Here is a 15586-nt window from a genome sequence, read left to right on the forward strand (position 1 = left end):
TTTTGGCTTCTCAGACCAAAGCGTGCACATTGGGGAAAAGGGTGAGGGAGATAATATAGTAACAGAAGCCTTCAGAATTGTGAATTAGTTGCTCTCCATTCATAATAACGTAGTAGTGGGGCGGGGGCAGAGAAGTGGGGAGGAGAGTCCGTGGCCGAGGAACTACCACTTCCTAAGCCCTGCTGGGTTCACATCAGCCAGGGCAACAGGTGGAAAGGGTGCCCCTTTTTTTGGCTTTTTCCCCACCAGTTCCTTTTAAATTTTTTCCCTCCCACTGCTTTCAATGGCAAGGCAAATAAGTATGCCAGCTCCAAGACCGGTGTACTTTTTCACCTTGGGTGTGTGTGTGTGTGTGTCAGGGGCTTTGGATCCAGCACATCAAAAACTTCCCCATCTTCTCCCAACATACCCCAGTTTTTCCTCTGCTGACAATGGAGCAGTGATGGAGGAGGAGCTTTTCATGGCTAGAAGTGGCCTCAAGTGGAATTCTGCTAAGAAAGCTCCCACTGACAGAAAGGGAGGGAGTGCAGCCTCCCCAGCTGTTCCGGAGAGTACCCCAACCCTCTGGAGTGGATTTTTGAGGATATAGAGGACTGCAAGGGGAGTCCTTACATCTGTGGGAGACTTTTGTCATTGAAATCTGTTGTTTGGTAGATAAAACTTGAAAATGCTTATGAAGCTACTGTCTCTGAATATTCTTAAATGTCATTTTTAATTTATCTTAGATACAGATAATGGTATTTCAACTGGCCAAGTTGCTTATATTTCCTCCAAGAGCTGTACAATTGTTGATGAAAACTATGGATGCTTAGCCTCAAATATTCCAGCTTTAGAATTAATGGCTTTGTATGTAGCAGCAGCTATGCATGATTATGATCATCCTGGCCGTACAAATGCTTTTCTGGTAGCTACAAATGCACCTCAGGTAGGATGTTTTTCTTTTGGAAAGTTTCCAGTAATGCTGGTAAATATCAAAACCCATACATGAGTATTCTATTCTTAAAATATTCGTATTTGCCAACAATTCTAAAGGTTTGTTACATTTAATTTTTATACTCACAGACCAGGTATACAGGTGAGAAAGGCATCATTGTCACTTTTTTGTTGTTACTATAATCAACCTGATTGAGAAACAGCAAGTCATAATTTCCAAGTAATTATATCCTAGTTTGTTTCTTTAGTCACTAGAATATCATTGAGCCTATGGAGACACCAGAAGTTGGTTATTAGTTGGACAAAATAATTAATACTCAAAACAACTGACGAAATGGTCCGCAAAGTAAAAGAAAAATTCTTGACATCTTAAATAATTTAATTCAATCTACTCTGAGGGCATTTACACATTGCCTGAAATCAGCTACATGCCATCTATGCTCTATGGTTGTTTTTCTTACCCTTTCTGTCTAGCTTTCATCTCCCTTTCTTGTTATAAAACTAAACTGCCACAAGTGACAATCTTAATCTGCATCGATACAGCATTTTTCTCCGTTTAATTCAAAGTAGTGGTAGCTTAGCTTGATACAGCGTTACATGAATGTAACTAGATTTGCATTAGAGAAGTATGCGACAATGGCACTAATGACATTGTAGAGTTATTTGGAAGATAAATTGAATACTGGTAAATTGAAATATATGGTACTCTAATATTTTGGCTAAGTGTATATCCATATTAATTTAAAAATATTTTTGTATCAAGTGTTCATTGATTCCCATGAATTCCCCCAAGAAATTTACTAATGTAAAATACTGTTAATATCGTTATTTCAAGGCTTTTTCACCATAGTATGTATATTAACAGTTCATTGACAGAAAAATTGCCTATACCAATCTGGTATTGGGGTCAAATGTGCCTCAGGAAAGCCATACAAATAAAATACCTGGTGGAAGTTATTAAACATGACATCATCTGCAAGTGAAAAAAGATAATATCTTTACTGAGATCTTTCCTTTTCCAATAAAACAATATAGTTGCATGTACATTGTCAATAATACTCCACAGTGTAAAGTATTAAAACTAACACAAGTAGGTGGGATCTAACAGCTTTTTTGATGTTCAGACCATTGTGGATTCAGCTTCCAACAATATAGGTATTTAAACAGAGAATATCTACTATATTTGAAAAATATACGATGGGCCATCGTTTGTCTTTGTATTTACCGTAAGCCACTCAGAGAACTTTCTGTGGTGGGATGGTGTACAAATGTTGTTAATAAATAAATCAATGTGTTTGGAAGTTATGTGGAGACAATCTGTTCACAGCAACTACACCATCTTTAGTTTGATTCAGGCATGGATTTGTTGTCTGAGATTGCTACATCCTTATGCAGTGAAGAAAAGAGAGTCATTGTCATTCCGTTGGCACATGAATAACAATTGTAAAAACTTTTTGAAAATGAAAAATGCCGCCCTTTTACACATCTGAATTCGTGGGCAGGGAATGCTCAGGGAAATTCCAGTTGGTTTGGTTTTTTTCAATGTGCCAGCCAGAGTCAGATTTTTCTTAGCTAATTCCCTGGCACACTGGTAAAAATGTTATCAGTTACAGTTCATCTGGTAGAACTGCTTAAATAGTCATGACTACAAGCAATTCTTATTTTAATTGAACAGAATGACAAGTACATGTAACAACTATGAAATAAAAAGAAATAAACTTGTAAGGTGACCTCCTGAGATATCATCTTCCCCTTCTACCATTTAATTCTATTCTAAGTGGATCTATTTACAAAGAAACATTTGCTTCTAGTAAGGGAATTTCTTAACAGCAGAACTATCAAAAGTCCTCACACAGAAGTCAACCTTAGCAATGCTTGTCCTTACATGTAAGTAATCATGTTACTTTTAATCATGTTACTTTTAGCAAAAAACATTACCTTCAAGTAGAAGGCACAGCAATGGGCACATGTATGGCTCCATCATATGCCAACAGATAAGCTGGAACAAACTATCCTCACTAAACACAAACACAAACCATTTGTATGGTGGAGATACATCAATGACATTTTTGTCATATGGACCAGCAGAAAAGGAAGTTTGGAATTATTCAAGGACTACATCAACACTGTTCATCCAACCATCAAATTCACCTGTAATAGTATCATGAAGATGACACACATCCCTTTTCTAGATGTTCTTCTAACCATCAGAGATGACAAAATTGCTACAGATCTTTATAGCAAGGCAACAGATGCCCATGTCTGCCTGGACTGGCATTCCTGTCATCCTAAACATATCAAATATAAAATCATCTACAGTTTGGCACTTAAAATTAAACACACATGCAACAGTAACACCAACAAAGAACACTGGAACTTAAACAGCACCTTCCTCAACAAGGATATCCTTTGCATTTAATAGATTGCAACATACACCAAGCATCTACTTTTTCAAGAGAATCCCTTCTCCACAAAAAAAGGAATAGAGAAAAATAAAGGCAGGCATGTACCTTAGGTGGTAGATTTCTACCAATCGTCTCCATACTAACACTTGGCAATTAAGCAAAGCTACTGCTTGATTGCTAACTCTTCACGTCTTGCAAAAGCCATGAACAAGCGATCTGTTCTCGCTTTCCACCAGCCACCAAATCTGTGCAAGCTTCTTGTGAGAGCTGAAATTAAAACATGCATCAGTGATCCTAGGTCACACCATTGTACATCCAGCCAGTGCATTACCTGCTCTTATCTGCGTGAAACAACAACATTCAAAAACCAACTACACAACTTCATTGTGGTTGAGAACTACTTGGTACATGGAGTTGTGGAGGGCGAACACTTTTTTTTTTAAGTCAGTGCTTTAAGGTGTATTTGACCATACCTGTTGACAGAGGGTTAAGACTGCAATTCTGTGCTTACTTTCCTGAGAGTGAGTCCCATTGAACACAATAGAACTTACTTCTGAGTAGACAAGCTTAGGATTGCACTGCAAGAGAACTAATATAATTATCCAAGGTGCAACCTGATTGTATCTTATTAATTTTGATTGAGAATGTGTTCATAGGAAGGATTAATGCTATTACAGAAGTTACGTTTGGAGATTTGTATCATACTCTTAATTCCTCTTTTAGTGGAAAGGTCCAATCCCATAAAGAGTGGTTGGTTCATTATATTAAGGGTGCAGTCCTATGGGGATGGCTTACAGCCATGCAATGCAGAGCGGGAGGAGCAGTGGAGGTGATCTTCGCCTCCACACTCCACCCGCTCTGCATTTCAGCTAGATGGGCTTTTTTGCATGTCTAGCTCGGGTTCTACAAAGCGGGAGGGAAGGAGGCTGGGGAGTCCTGGGGATACATTGTAAGCCAGCCTCCCCAGTCTCCTCCTCTCCCTGCGCCCTGGCACCCCAGTGTTGGCTCCAGCCTCTGATCCAGGATTCCAAACTATCCTATGGCCCCCAGACTCTGTCTAAGGGCCATAGCATTGCTCTATAAGCAAGTTGCAACTTCATGTCTCAAATCGTATGTACATCAGCCATTTAGAGAGCTAGTATTATGCCAAGCAATATGTATAAATGTGTTTATACAAATGTGTCTACTAGGCTAGCCAAAGCGGTCTAAGCTAAACTAGCCAAATGTATTTTTTCGAGTGATTTAAAATCTGTATCAGGTCTCAAGTGTACCTTATAAGCCTTGGAGTCATTTGTAAAATACAAGCCATCAGAAGGGCATTTAGAGATTGCTTATAATGGGGTTGCGGGGGGGGGGGGGCTCTAAGGGGCTGCTCATGTGTGTGCATTCAGACACACACACACTCATTCAGTTCTCACCCACACACACACACACTCATGCTCATATACATGCACACACATACATTCACATTCCCCATACACACACTCTTCTCCCTTCCTTCCCTCCTGTACGCACAGACACTCTCCCCCATGACACACACTCTCCCCTCGCCCCAGAGAGCGCTTTTGCTTCCTAGTGCTAGCAATGAAAACAGTAGCCTTATCACCCATCTCTCAGGAGATATCAGAGATAAGGCTTTGCCTTGCTAGCCCTAGCACGAACAAGGGAAACTCTGGGCAGAGTCCCCATGGCTCCCTGGATTGTTGAGTCGCTGCTCTTGCCACGGGGAGCTAACCAGGAGTGAACAAACAGCATAAGCTAGCATGCTGGCTCATTCACAACAAACCAGCATTTTTAAAAAATGGCTGGGTTGTCATGCATCACTTCTGCATATAAAAGTGATGGTTTTGCTCAACTTATAAAACTACAACAATTTAATATTCAAATTAACTGCCCTCTTCTCTCAGGCATTTGGTGGCATATAACTAGTCTTTTGATCAGGTCCTGGATTATCTCTGATGGATTATTTTAAATTGTTTTAGATATATGTTGTTGTTGTTGTTATGTGCTATCTGTTTCATGTCCTTACGTGAATGGTTTTATACTTTATATAATGCATTTTAATGGTCTTTAATTTTTGTGAACCACCCAGAGAGCTTCAGCTATGGGGCAGTATAGAAATATAATAAATGAATGTATGAATGAAATAATTCAGTTATAACGTAAGTATTTTTATTTATATTTTTGTGAAGTTTCAGTCTTTAAAATATTTGTTTTCAATTATTTTCAGGCTGTGCTGTACAACGACAGATCAGTTCTGGAAAATCATCATGCAGCCGCTGCATGGAGTCTTTTCTTATCTCTACCAGAATATAACTTTCTGCCTAATCTTGATCATGTACAATTCAAATGTTTTCGATTCTTAGTGATTGAAGCAATCCTTGCTACAGATCTCAAGAAACATTTTGATTTTCTTGCTGAATTTAATGCCAAGGTTTGTTACCCATGTTTGTTTGTTTTTCATTTATGACATTTCTATACCGCCCAATAGCTGAAGCTGTCTGGGCGGTTCACAGAAATTAAAACCACAAAGAAAAGCATAAAAACAATTTAAAAAAATAAAAGAAAACTACAGTGTAAAAATATAACCAGAATAAAACGTAGCAGCAATGCAAAGAGTTAAAATACAGTAACAGATTTAAAACAGCAGAGCTTAAAGATTAGAACACTAAAATGCTGGGAAAATAAAAAGGTCTCCTCCTGGCCCCAGAAAGAGTACAAGAGTAGGCTCCAGGCGAACATCTCTAGGGAGCTCATTCCACAGTCAGAGTACCACAGCAGAAAAGGCCCTCTTCCTGGTCGCCACCCGCCTCATTTCCTTTGGCAGGGGTTCCCAGAGAAGGACTCCTGAAGATGATCTTAGGGTCTGGGCAGGTACATACAGGAGGAGACGATCCTTCAGATAACCTGGCCGCAACCTGATTAGGGCTTTGAATCTTAACACCAGCACTTTGAATATCGGGCCCAGAAATGGACTGGCAGCCAGTGCAGATGGAAAAGTACTGGCATGATATGATCCCATTGGCCAGTCCCCTTTAACAAGCTTGCTGCCATGTTTTGGACCAGCTGAAGTTTCCGGACTATTTTCCATGGCAGCCCCATGTATAACACATTGCAGTAATCCAGACTGTAGCTAGGTTATCTCTGTCCAGATAAAGGCGTAGTTGGTACATCAGCCTAAGTTGATAAAAGGTGCTCTGTGCCACCAAGCCCACCTGTGCCTCAAGTGACAGCTCTGGGTCCAAGAGCACCCCCAAACTACAGTCCTGATCTTTTAGGGGGAGTGCAACACACACATACCCTGAACAGGTTGAACATCACCTAGCCGGACAGACAAAACACCCACTAAACAGTACCTCCGTCTTGTCTGGATTGAGTCTTAGTTCATTTGTCCTCATGCAGTCCGTTACCATGCCCAGGCACTGATTCAGAACAGCCACTGCCTCGTCTGGATTTGATGAAAAAGAGAGGTAGAGCAACTTCTGGTAGGAGCCATGTCATTCTGGCGGTGACCTGCGGAGCTCCGCAGGTTGCTTATCTCAAACAGCTATGAAAAGGTTGAGAAACCTTTTAAAATTCCCCTGGAATTAAAAGGGGAATCTTACAGTACCATCCGGTTGAAATCCTGGAAGAACAGCTGCTTCTGCAGCGCAGCAGAAGAGCTGCAATCTAAGGTCAGTGGCTGGAGTATCATCTACTGAATGCTGTTTGAAAATCCTAAGCAATTAGGACACTACAGGACTGGCGAGCTCCAAAAAATATTTGTGAATTTAAACTACCAGCAATATTTGGGGACTGGCAATTAAACCTAATTAAGCGTTTGTTTTTTCTGTCTCTGCAATTATATTTGCTTGTTGTGCTTCTGGAAGTAGAGGATGGCAGTATCAAAGGGAAAAAAAGAAAGGTTTGGGAACGCCGCCTACCCCCGCCTCCCAGTTGCTCCCCCGGCAAAGGTTTCTAGAAATGCCGGAGGTGAAGAGGAGTTGCTTGCTTTGATAAAAACTCTTCTCAGCTATCAGTGCAGTCAAAGAAGCTTGAAACAATCCAGGATACAATCACTGCCCTCCAAGGGGCTGTGGATTTAATTAATACCTCTCCTCAAAACATGGAAAAGAAGGTTAATGCGCTCGAAGATCGAGTTATTGCTAATGAGACTGCTATGCAAGCGTCTCACAATACTTTGTCTGCTTGAATTTCCCAATTGGAGACTTTTACATGCAGAGCAAACCTTCGTATTCTTGGTATTAAAAACTTGGCTACTGATATATGTTCGGCTGAATTTATGGATGAACTTTTGCATGAGTTACTGGCTTTGCAATCTGAGCTTCCACTGGATATTGAACATGCATATCGTGTTCCTGGTTCAATACGTGGCACTAAAGGGACTTTTGGGACTGTTATTGTTCAATTTTCACGAGCTTCTACAAAAAAAATCTTCTGCATCTGGCAAGAGAACGAGGTGAGCTGTGGTGAGGACCAGCAAGTGACAAGATTATGCTCTTTCCTGATTATACTAAAGAAGTTGCTGATAGAAGAAGGCAATTCACCAAAGCGAGAAGTTTGGCAAAGCAAAATAATGTGCAATATTATATTAAATATCCTGCTATGTATTGCATTCTTTTTGAAGGCCAGATGAAAAGGTTTTTAAATCCTGATGTGGCTGAATAATTTCTCATTGGTATTAACATTAAAACAAGGGAGCCAACTTTCTCAGCCTCCAGAGTTGGAATTTAGCCATTTCTACTGCTCCGCTGAAGTCTTGTTTGGGGTTTAGCTGATAGGATGTCTGGGAAGTTTGCCAGATTAAATGTTTGCATATTTTCTGTTCTCTTTCTCCTTTGTGTGTTATACTGTATAAAATACCTGTTGGAAATATATTTTTAGATATTATATTACTTAAAATAAATAGATGGTTTGTTTTTACTTTTTACCCTTCTCTTAAATTTCTTCTTCTATTTCTTCTTCTTCTTCGTCTTCTTCTTCTTATTATTATTATTACTATTACTATTACTATCATTATTATGGGATTATGATTATTATTTTTTGTTGGTTAAACTTTTAATGTTTACTAATATGTGACAATGGAATGGTAATATATGGTTAATGGAAATGGATTGTGTGCTTCCGTTTATTTGCTATAAGACTGAGGTTATAACATTGAAAGACAAGGCTCACCGTTTATGGAGCAGTGGATTGAAGATTTAATAATACCTGCAATGTCTGGAAGAGTGTTGTATCGGTATAATTTGCAATTGGACTTATATTTAGATATTTGGTTTGCTTTCACTGAAGCTTAGCTATAATCTCTCTTTCTCTCTCTCTCTCTCTCTCTTTTTTTTTTCTCTTTCCTTCTTTTGCTTTCCTCCTTTTTTCTTCCCCAAATACTGTAATGTTTGAAACTGAAGATTTTGACTATGTTGTTGGTATTGTTTATTTCACTTATAAAAATAAAATAAATTCAAAAAAGAAAAAGAGAGGTAGAGCTGGGTATCATCCATGTATTGATGACACCTCAGCGTACACCTCCAGGTAACCTCCCTCAGTGGTTTCATGTAGATGTTGAACAGCATAGGAGATAAAATAGAGTCCTGTGGAACCCCATAGTATAGTTGCCAAGGCACAGAGCAGTAATCCCCCAGTACCACCTTCTGGAATCGGCCATCCAAGCAGGAATGGAACCACTGTAGTGCAGTGCCTTCAACTCCCAGCCCAGACATGATATCCAGAAGGATACCACGGTCGATGGTATCGAAAACCGCTGAGAGGTCCAAGAGAATCAACAAGGTCACACTTGCCCTGTCCCTCTCCCTGTGTTCTTGCACATAGACCATAAATAATAAAATTCTAATGTTAGCCATATACCACGCCACACATTTATTTTAATACGTTATATTTGGCTAATTTGGAACAATAATTCTTAACCAGGCCATTATACATTGTATTATTCTGTCTCCTCTAACTGTTCCTGTTGTATTAAGAATCCCCTGTTCATATAAAAATAGCAAGACAGGAAGAAAGTTAGGTTGAACTCCATCATGTGGGACAGAACAATCCTAACTCCCTCAGACAGAGGAGCTCCACTGGCAGGGATGCATTTGCTCCCAGCTACATCCACAGAAAGCTCTGGGTGCATACATTTATTGCCAGCAGTATTCCCACTGGTAGGCCCTATCTCAGTGTGGGTGGAGCCAGCTCTGGATCTGTTGGATCCAAAGTGCTTTAATTCTCCCAAGAGTGGCCCGGATCAGGCCACTCAGCTACACCACGTTTTCAGTGGGACTAAATCCTCCCCCAACCCTCCAAAAGAGCTGCCATGCCAAATAGCTGAGTACAGCCGCTGCCACCACCACCACCTTTGGAAGTGGCAGGCAATCCACTATTCTTACATGCACACACCCTGCTGCTACATCCCTGGTTGTCATATGCGGCAAGGAGCATGTTGCATGCATGCTGAAGGAACTAAGTGGGCAAGGTGATGCAGGTATACAGAAGGACATTTTGCTGAAAAGAGGAACCAGCCAACTATGCATTTCTAGAATTTTCCACTGCTGGACACTGCACAGAGGCCACACGCATGCACGCACACACACAGAGAAACTTTGATTATTTGGGGGAAAAAGAAAACATCATCTAAGTACATTTCTCTTTTAATATATAGTAATAGAATGTTATAGAAGAGGTAGTTTTTCTAGGGACCCAAGAGTGAAATCCTATGCATTTCCTGAAATCCTATTCAGAAGTAACTCCCTCTGGCTTGGATCCTAACTTCTGTGAACGGAACAGAGTTCCATGTTCATGGAATGGGGCTTTCCCTCCTCCTCTCTGTAGCCCCATTGAAATAAATGGGATTTGCTTCTGGGTAAACATGAATAGGATTGCGCTGCACAATTTATAAAATAAAATATGCTCTTTCTTATACAGTGAGCAGCAAAGTTCACTGAATGGAACTATGAAAGGAATGAAGGAAAAGCTGTAGTTTAACAAATTATTAAAAACTTTTTTTTCCTTTCCAAACAGGTTAACGATGTAAACGGTCATGGTATTGAATGGAGCAATGAGGGCGATCGCCTATTAGTGTGTCAGATATGCATCAAGCTGGCAGATATCAATGGCCCAGCAAAAGTTAGAGATCTACACTTGAAATGGACAGAGGGCATTGTTAATGAATTTTATGAGCAGGTAGGCCTATATTAGGAGTTTTAATATCAGCCTTCCCAAACCTGGTGCCCTCCAGATGTTTTGGACCTCGGTAGATAAATATATGTGGGAGAGAAAATGTGCAGATAATCCTATACAATCTGGCAAGCTGAGGAGACACCCAAGACTTGCCAAAAATAGTGCATTTTTGAGGGAAGTGGGTTAAGTCAAGCGTCTTTTACATTGAATCCTTCCAAACAGCTGAAAGTTAGTATACTGTGCACCCTATCCACAGGCTGCTGGGACCTTCCTAGCACTTAAGGTTAATAGGTGAGCGAGCTCTGGTGAGAGAAGGGAGATTGGTTGGGTCCCCTCTTTGCCTTCCTTTGTCATTTCCTTAATAATTGCTGCAAGTGCTTCTGTATAGCACCTAGAGAAAGCCACTCCTAAACCAGTTTTTAGCTGCCAGTAAGTAGCTCTGCCGTTTCCATCTAGCACCATAAGAGTAGCACAATATTTCTAAGCAAAACATTTGCTTTTATGCAATTACTGTTTATTATCTAGATTTAAAAATCATGCAACTTTCTGCATGTTTGGCCTCATCCTCAGATTCTTGCATGCAGGAGCAGCCTGATGCTGGGCATGAAAATGGTATGCATACAGCAGTCAAATAGATGGTTGACACTGCTAGATTGATAGGCCGGTTATCTAATGGTAAAAGGCAGGACTATCTAATGGTAGAAGGCAGGGCTTTTTAATGGCAGAAAGCCAGGGTCACTGAACGTATGATTGAAACCTTCATCTTGAATATTTAGGTATGTACGTATTTAAATCATTTATATACCACCCTATATCATTAGGATCTCAGGGCAGCATACAGATAAAACCAATTTAGACATTATAAAACAATAAATAATTTAAACGGCTAAAACATATTAAACCACTAAGCAAGCTAATACCAATTTAAAATCTAAAACAATAAAACAGTTAAAACAATGTGCTACTTTAGGGAATACATTTAGCCCTCAAAGGCTTTGATAAAAAGCCATGTTTTAACTTGGCGCTGAAATGAAACTAATGTCTGAGCCAATCAGGCCTCCAAGGGGAGGGCATTCCACAACCAGGATGCCACAGCAGAAAAAGCCTTCTCCCACATCCCACCCTAGTGTATGTCTCGCACTGGTGGGACGCAGAGGAGGGCTCCTCCAACAGATCTCAGTCCCCGTGCAGGCATATATAGAGGGAGGTGCTCCCTCAAATATTGTCCACTTAGGCTGGATAAACATATTGTATAAACATATCGGAGAATACCATGTTCTCCCATCTGGTCTTAAATGTGATGTGCCCAGTCAAATTTGAGTTCTAATCTCGCCAAATACACCTAGCAAAAAGGAGGAAAATGGGACATCCTATAACTGTAATTAATCAGGATATAAGAAGAGGAGCTGAGTTGCATCCAGACTTCCCATGGGTAGAGTTCCACTTATCATGAGATGTTCTGCTGGAGGAAGGGTGGGGAAAGATAATTTTTTGCTGTTTCCTCTTCCCCCCCCTCACAACCCCATGCCTGCTGAAAAGCTGTTCCGAAAAAACTGAAAAGCTGTTGGGCACCCCCTGGAACAGCATAGGAAGTGGCGCTGGGGGCTGCCGGGAGAAGGGGGAATTGGTGAAAATTGCCATCCAACAGCAGCCACCGTTGGATCAGAGTACCTTCCGAAAGTGGAAGGAGCTCTGTTTGTGGAAGGGTGCATCTGGGGGTCATAGGATTTTTCAGTTTCCTGGATCCACACTCAAAGACAGGGCTTGGAGCCAGGAAACCATGCTCCCCGCCTCCTCCCCCTTATAGCCAGTGTGGAGGGAACCGTACCAGCTACCTCTCCACACTCAGTAAATGGAGCGTGGAGATGGGGGAAAGGAGGCATTCCTGGGGACGGGCAAGAGAGGGGAGGAGGCTGGGGCAGCTGGCTTACACCTTTTCCTACTGCTGCCTCAGCCTCCTTCCCTCCCCAAAGCCTCTGCTAGGCAGGTGAAATCACTAAAATGCAGCATGGGAGGCACAAGGCGCCTCCCTCTCTGCATAGGATACTTGTAAACCTCTGAGTTTGGGGCCTCTGAGTACCCAGGGCACGACCCATAGGATTGCACACTTATTGTACAAAAGATCTGCACAATGTGTTATGCGTTATTAGTATAAATGTTCTGGAAGAAGGTGACTAGTATTAAATTCTGCTACTGTGTGCATACTCTCACCACTTTATCCCAGAGTAACTATTGATTCCTAGCAAGATTTTCTTAATACTAATTAATAAATTTGCACATAAAACTTTTTATGTAGGTGTTACAGTGCCTGGTGTGTGCACTGACTGTGTGAAGTGGGTAAAGTGTCACACATGACCTCAGTCTTTAGGTAGTTCTGCCACACCCTGTGTACAAACTTCTGGGCTAGTAGATTGCAGGGACACAGTACTGAATTTTTAAATACAGGATTTTGACAACAAAGATATGTGACTGAAGGTCTGTTTTCATGACTATTTAATGCATAGTGAAGACTGCACAAATCAGCTTTTTATACTCCACCACAACTGCTTGGAAAGTGTGTGGTTGCAGTTCAGTTTTAAAAGCAAACAACTGCTGATTAGTGCATTTTGGGAGGCTATATGAGATTGGAACTAATAGTAATCTGACTTATGTTCCATGCCTCTTTATCAAAAAATTGGCTGTTCATGTTTGTTTTATATGCCCCAGTTACAAACATTACACTGATATCCAAGCTGCTCTAAGTATTTTGTATTTATGAACTTTCAGGGAGATGAAGAAGCAAGTCTGGGACTACCTATAAGCCCTTTTATGGACCGACATTCTCCTCAACTTGGAAAATTACAAGAATCTTTTATTACTCACATTGTTGGTCCCCTTTGTAATTCTTATGATGCAGCCGGCTTGCTTCCAGGCCAGTGGGTTGACGAAAAAGAAGATGATATGGAAAGCTCTGAAGATTATGATGCAGAAGAGCTTGACAGTGAAGAGGACGAAATGGAAGATTTTTGCACAAGTAAGACTAAATATTATTTGAAGTGACATACAGAATTCTAAACTGATTGGGATTTAGATACTTGTATGGTAGCAGATATTGCAGTAGAATATCACCATTATGAGTATCTGTGAAGCTTGCTTCTTGCACTGTTTCTGAATATTTTCCTCTCTGATTCCTCAAGGTACCATATGGTTCTTCTGCCTCCAAGGTACTTCCTTCCAACTCTCCCAGAAGCCTGGTCATTCATCAGTTTTCCAAGCTCACTAGCCATTTCTCCATTTGCTCTTGTTCCCTGCTTTAATCAACCAGGAAGACTATTGAAAGTGTACTCATAGGTCCATTCAAGTTGACTCAGTAGTAGCACATAAGAGATATTCAATTTTAAAACAGTACTAAAACTTGTTACATGTAATAGGTGAACAGGCCATACATTTAATATAGTACCACTTTGTTAAACACAGAAGAATCACTTCACATTTATTTTGGGCTAGATTTTGATAACTGCTTTCCCCCCTCCCTCTGTTTGCAGAACTACAGAGAAGAAAAAGCAGACAGCGAATATTTTGTCAACTAATATACCATTTGAATGAAAATCATAAAGTATGGAAAAAAGTAATTGAAGAAGAAGAACTAAATAAACCAGAAGAGAATAAACAGTCAGAGAACACATCCTTATGTCAAACAGATGACATTCAGGTTATTGAGGAAGCAGATGAAGAAGAGGAACGTCATCAAGGAGAAGAAAAAACGTTTTAAAGAAGTTCAGAATGGTCTACAGGTTTGCTGTAGGAAGTATTTATTCTTTCTCATAATGCTGAATTTAGACTGACACAGTTAACAGAACTATGAAAGATCTGAATACTTTGAAAGGACATTTATTTCACTAGCAGTATCCCACTCCTATGCACTTTTACCACATGGAATTAGAAAACTTTATTCAGAGATATATTGAATGTTGTATCCCATGATGCAAAGGTTTAATGCCCAACTTGGTGTTCGAATACCTTGTTTTGCTGCCTTGCTGAAAATAACTGCTTATTAACAAAGTGGTATTTACAGTTTTTGGGGGGAGGGGGGGAAATCAGCAGCCTCAGTTACCAAAGTCACCAGAACATTTTGCATTTAAGAGCTATTTGGCTGAATACCTATAATGTTTTGGAATTTGTATTTTATGTTTAATGTGAGTGTAATAATCACTGTGCCAAACTACCAGTATGAATGTTGCAGTTCACGCCAGTTTGATTTGCAATAGTTTTCTTAATGACATTACTTTGGATTGATTTAACCATTTGATGACTGCAACTGGAATCGCTACATTCTGGGTTTTGTGGTTAAAACTGAATCCCATGTGCATCAGTTTGATGCTTTTTACTGTGGTGCATAACCTGCCATTTTATTTTTCTGAAAAAATGTTCAGGTTTGCAGTGAGTATCCAGGCTAGTTTGCGAAATATACACCTGTTGCCTTTTTCTCATTGTTCTGTAAAAGAACATAAAAGCTATTTCACTATTTTAATAATTAAAGGATTTTATTCTTTTAGTCAATGTTATAAATATGTTCCACTCTTACTCAGGATTCATGTTTAGAAACATGACAACCACAGATTTTATATTTACAATCTTGTGCTAGTGCTAGGTGTTCATTTAAAAAATTGACTTTCTGTATGTAAACTTCAGAAGAATTAAAGGATTGTTTTCTATAAACAACCATTGTTCCAAACTCCATTTTTCTTCACTTTACAAAGCATCCAACACGTGATGAATATTCTTGACAATAATAATCAGACATCTTTTAGATTGAAAAATGAATTATTAAAGTCCAACCATGCCCCATATTACATAGTGCCCATTTCAGTTTCACTTTACTTAAAACACACATTGCAGTGGATTGCAGCAGACATATTTTTTTGTTTCTGAATTGTGTACCTGATTTCAGTCCACTTAGGATGCAATCCTATGCATGTTTAGACAGAAAAAAGTCCCACAACTCACAGCAGGAAAAAGGTGCCACAACTCATGGCTAGCTGGGGAATGCTGGGAGTTATGACCTTTTTCTGTCTAAACATGCATAGGATTGT

At 40.0% G+C, this 15586-nt stretch overlaps 1 protein-coding gene across 2 annotated transcripts in view; it reads left to right on the forward strand.

The window, feature by feature from the left end:
* PDE3B (phosphodiesterase 3B) overlaps nt 1–15211 on the forward strand; it is a 142667-nt gene extending 127456 nt beyond the window's left edge. For both annotated transcript variants that reach the window (XM_084854993.1, XM_084854994.1), the window contains exons 12-16: nt 726–925; nt 5569–5772; nt 10356–10517; nt 13281–13527; nt 14039–15211. In XM_084854993.1, coding sequence (XP_084711119.1) covers nt 726–925; nt 5569–5772; nt 10356–10517; nt 13281–13527; nt 14039–14265 — 1040 coding nt within the window. In that variant the 3' untranslated portion in view covers nt 14266–15211. The remainder of the gene's footprint in view (nt 1–725; nt 926–5568; nt 5773–10355; nt 10518–13280; nt 13528–14038) is intronic.
* The last annotated feature ends 375 nt before the right edge of the window (nt 15212–15586 follow it).

Source organism: Heloderma suspectum, chromosome 1 (assembly GCF_057233095.1).
Source record: "Heloderma suspectum isolate Gila_16-S chromosome 1, 16-S_ref, whole genome shotgun sequence".
Lineage (NCBI taxonomy): Eukaryota > Metazoa > Chordata > Lepidosauria > Squamata > Helodermatidae > Heloderma > Heloderma suspectum.